Genomic DNA, 5,017 nt, shown 5'->3' on the forward strand with positions numbered 1-5,017 from the left:
TACTTATTTTCTTCTTCCTCCTATTTGCTCCTTTCTCTTTTTTATTCCTCCCTTCCCCTCTGAAGAACATAACATCTTTCCTATCTTTCCTCCTTATAGTCTGTGACCTTCAGCAAATGAATACAGTACATAAATGCCAGCTGACACTGTCAGGGATGCGTGCTCTCTCCCTTTCCACTTCCATCGTCCCAGTCACCTCAGCAAAAAGAAGTTAACAGCTGAAAGAACAAGAGCCGCTCTGATCTGGCAAAACATTCTTGGAGGGCACTGATTTTTCTTCACAAGGCACTTACTTGTCTTCACAGGGAATTAATTTGCTTTTCTTGCTTTTGCAGTATCCGAATTTATCTCCCTTTTTATTCATGATGTAGCAGATATCAGGACTTCCTTTTGCTTCTGGGATACAAAATGATATAATAAAAGTAAAACAATGAAAGCATGAATATTGTTTATTATAAACTACTTTATTTTTTTCTGATGTAATTGAAATTTCAATATTATGTAATGGTGAAGCAGAATGGAATAAATAGCTAATTTAAAAATTATTCTATTCCCTCAGATGATATGTAGTATGGGCATATAAAAGTAATAAACATACCTTAATCCACATACTGAGATAGTCAATTAATATTAGAGGCAATGTCAATTAACATTAAAGGTAATATGTGAAGAGGTGCTAGGAAATATCTTTAAAAAATTACACACATGGCCAAAACCGGTTTGGCTCAGTGGATAGAGCGTCAGCCTGCGGACTGGGAGGTCCCGGGTTCGATTCCGGTCAAGGGCATGTACCTGGGTTGCGGACACATCCCCGGTGGGTGATGTGCAAGAAGCAGCTGATCGATGTTTCTCTCTCATTGATGTTTCTAACTCTCTCTATCTCTCTCCCTTCCTCTCTGTGAAAAATCAATAAAATATATATTTTTTAAAAATTACACACATGGCATTATTTTGAAGAATAACAGAGAAATAATGGCTATTAGCATTATCAGTCACCCACAGTAACTGTCTCTCACCATGATCAAATAATTCGGAGCACTGGTCGTCCCGGGTGGGACATCTCCCCAGGAAGCAGTAGCCTTTTGCATTCTTGCAAGGAGTTCCATTGGCTTGGAATTGGTCCTGTGGACACGCAGAGGAGTGGCCCGTACACGCTTCAGGAAAATCACATTCATCTTTTGCTGGTCTGCATAAGGACCCTGCTTTTTTCATCTGTTGAAGAAAACCAAACAGATTAAATCTTGGGCAAATCTAGATAGGTAAGGTTCAATAAATAGGAGGAAGATTGACCCATTTAATTTATCTCAAAAAGTGTTTAGGACTGAATCATACCTTCCTTTTCCATTCCACTGAGAATTATCATCATTTGTGAATGCTTTGGCTTTTATTCATTGAAGCAATGCCAAGATGGTGTTTTTGAGATTTGGTATTAGGACAGCATTGGGCAGAGTTGGGATGGACATAAATTGAGCAATGAATAAATGTTCTGTTCATCTTGTCTTCTTCAATCCTTGCTCCAGCACTTCTCCCCTCCCCCAACCACCACCACCACCACCACACACACACACACACACACACACACACACACACACAGACCTGGAGGCCCCTGCCTATCAGGAGGAATCTCCATTCCCAAGAATCAGATTTCTCCCATGAAGTAGAACCATCCCCTGACTCTCACTGGAGGGCACTGCATGGACGTATTCCCTCATTCAGCCATTCAATCTGCATTGAATTGTGCTGAGTTCTGAAACTATTTCAAGATGAGTAAGACATGCTTCCCTTTTCCTTGTGATTTCACAATCTAGTGGGGTAAAAGAAGTGTCAATAAATACTTGCACAGAGCCATTGGGATTTCGGGTCATCTTGCCTAGAAACATATCTCCAATTACAGCATAACCCTTTCCCCTGTTTGTTCACTCTTGTTGGGATGCCAATCCACACCCCCACCCCAACCTGAGGTTGAATAGTTTGGTAATGATTTAAAAGAAGCAAGAATAATGTTAGCCATGTAACTCCATTTCTGAAACACCAAGCAATGCATACCCACTTCTTCACTTCCCAGACCAAAACACTGCCCAGAAGTCAGAGCATCTCAGAAGAGGTGCTGTTGTGTATAAGCAAGCCGAGCCCGAGTCTGGGATTCGTGGCAAAGGATTTTAGTGGTCAGACAGCACGTTGGTCCTTTGTTCACATATTCAACTACATACAGAGAAATCTGGAGCTAGCAACGGATCTTACTTGACAAGATTCACAGCATTCTCCTTCTGCACAAGAAAATCCTGGCTTCAACAGACACTTGTTGGCATCACAGCAAGGATTGGTGCACTCCTGGCAATAACCAAAAATTAAAAATCAGAAATTGGATTGCAGTTTGGCTCCTGTTTGAAAAGTTAATCAGCTGTGCTTTTGAGAAATTTAGCATCACTTGTGTTTCAGAGTTAAATAAATACAATTGCATGGTCCTTAGCTACAACAGCTATACAAGGTGGGGCAGAAGTAGGTTTACAGTTATTCGTATGGAAAATAATCTATATATATAAAAGTCTAAGCAACTGTTACGACCGAACAACCAGAATGACCTGTCGCTATGACACACACTGACCTCCAGGGGGCAGACACTCAACACAAGAGCTGCCCCCTGGTGGTCAGTTGGCTCCCACAGACAACCTCCCGTGACTGGCCAACCTTCCCCCAGTTCCTCTCCACAGCCAGCCAGCCCCAATTGGCCCAGATGAGGTGGGGTTGGTGGCCAACCTCCCATGTTCCCTCCCCGCAGCTGGCCAGCCCTGACAATTGGATCAGCCCGATCAGGGAGCCGGTCAGCTGGCCAACCTCCCATGGCCCATCCCTCCTCTCTCCACCAGCCCAGCCAAAATGGGCCCCAATCACAGGTCAGGCCAAGGGACCCCCCCACCTGTGCACAAATTCGTGTACCGGACCTCTAGTACAATAATAAATAAGAATACAATAATGAACTCTGTGTTTGCATACTCGCTACTGTAAACCTACTTTTGCCAAGCCGTTATAAAGACTACTGCTTGCCATTGGTGTTGGGGACTTTTACTTTGTTTTCTTCCCACCTGGTTGCTCAGTATCCCAAAGTTCATGACCTCCCATTCTCCTGATGACCGCTCTCCGGGAGGGTCTTGCTGCTTCTCTATTCTAAAGGTTTGATGTGAGATAATACAACTTCTGAAGATCTGATTTCACATTTTCCTTAAGAATCCAAGTATTTCAGGCTGGCATTTACTTTTTAATGCATAATTAAATAATAACAGCAAGTTGGACACATAGGCTCTATCTGCTCATAATTTAAACTGCAAACAGAACTGTCTGCCTCTGGTCATGTGAGTTACTTCATATGTGAGGGTGAAACTGTGAACCATTACAAAGAAGCTGCATGGACAAAGGCATCAATTTCAAAGTTAAAGCCTCTGTACATTTCATGAAAGACATTTGAAGACTTGATGTTTTGTAACCTAAGGATGTTTTGTAACCTTGATGTTTTGTTCCCACTCTGATTGTGGAGTCCCTTAATTGCCATCCTACTAGACTTTTTTAAAAAATTAAATTTATTGGGGTGGCATTGGTCAACATATCATATAGGTTTCAGGTGTGAGTTTCTTATGATTTGGAGTTGTGTCACGTCTCCAGTGCACATACCCAGAATGAGGTCTTTGGACCTGCAGCATCAGTATAATCTTTCAAGTTGGTAGGAATGAAATATCTCAGCCCACTCCAGACCAATTGAATAAAAAAACCACATTTTATCAACATCTCCAGCTGATGCATCTGTACTTGGTAATTTGAGAAGAAATTGTCTAAGACAATTTCTTGAAATAAAAAACTCTATGTTGAAGAAAAGCTGATGAAGAGTTACTTTAAAATTTGCCTCAAAGGATTATTCTAAATGTTTCAGAGGCTAAGACTGCAATACATATATGAAAGGTTAGAAGTTTCCTGCTCAATTATAAGACAGTTTTTTTAATAACATGAGCTGTCACACCAGGCTATAGCTAACCTCATAATTTCCAGAGCAAAACAGGATTGACTGTGAAGGATTTTGTAGAGTGAATTCCTACTATTCATGAAAGACCAGAGAATGACACAAATGGGCCCTACTTACAAGAAGAGCCAATCTATAATAATAAAAGGGTAAATGCTAATTAGACTGGACATCATTCTGGATGTCATCCCGGACATTCTTCCAGACCAAGCTGGGGCTGAAGAGAAGCCCGGGTCCCGGGTGCCAGAGAGAAGCCGGTGCCGGCCGCCGGGGGAAGGAAAGCCTACTCTTGCACGAATTTTGTGCATCGGGCCTCTAGTTAATATATAAAGCAGTGACTGTGATGGAGTGGACCTCCAGCAAGATCATTATACACAATTTATTACTCGGTAGGAAGCCTTGATAAGGCTGCACCAACAGCCTGTTTCCAAATGAGAAAAAGGAAACACAGTCTTTAAAGTTTTACAAGGAATTTCATGGCTGATTGATGGCTACATCCCTGCCTAGGTTCTAGCTGAGCACAAACTTTGTACTTTAAAGACGTGCCCTGGCCAGTCTGCCTCAGTGGATAGAGAGTTGTCCTGCGACTGAAGGGTCCCGGGTTGGATTCCAATCAAGGGCACATGCCCAAGTTGTGGGCTCCATCCCCAAAGGGGGGCATGCAGGAGGCAGCTGATCAATGATTCTTTCTCATCATTGGTGTTTCTATCTCTCTCTCCCTCTCCCTTCCGCTCTGAAATTAATAAGAATATATTAAAAGAAAAAAGACAGCATCATTAGCAAATACCTGAGCAGGGCCACAATCACATTCTTCTCCCTCATCCAAGTTCTTGTTTCCACAAGATGGAGAATCATTTGAGTTATCAGTAAATGGAACATTAAACATGCATGCTGGATTATCTTTTTTTGGTGTGAAATAGAAGGGTCACAGACTGTTGAGGAACATAATTGAAATAAAGCAACTTTTCACTGAAGAGAATTGGAGAGGGAATAGTTGAGACATTCAAA

General features: G+C 42.0%; 1 protein-coding gene across 1 annotated transcript in view; it reads right to left on the reverse strand.

Moving 5' to 3' along the window:
* The window catches only part of ADAM7 (ADAM metallopeptidase domain 7), a gene marked incomplete at its 5' end in the record, with an annotated part of 22,485 nt that overhangs the window by 13,971 nt on the left and 3,497 nt on the right, over positions 1-5,017 (reverse strand). Inside the window, 4 exons of the mRNA XM_006766447.2 lie at positions 294-396; positions 1,017-1,212; positions 2,242-2,331; positions 4,797-4,909. Coding sequence (XP_006766510.2) covers positions 294-396; positions 1,017-1,212; positions 2,242-2,331; positions 4,797-4,909 — 502 coding nt within the window. The remainder of the gene's footprint in view (positions 1-293; positions 397-1,016; positions 1,213-2,241; positions 2,332-4,796; positions 4,910-5,017) is intronic.

The sequence above is a fragment of the Myotis davidii genome, unplaced genomic scaffold (assembly GCF_000327345.1).
Source record: "Myotis davidii unplaced genomic scaffold, ASM32734v1 scaffold502, whole genome shotgun sequence".
In the NCBI taxonomy this organism is placed as follows: domain Eukaryota; kingdom Metazoa; phylum Chordata; class Mammalia; order Chiroptera; family Vespertilionidae; genus Myotis; species Myotis davidii.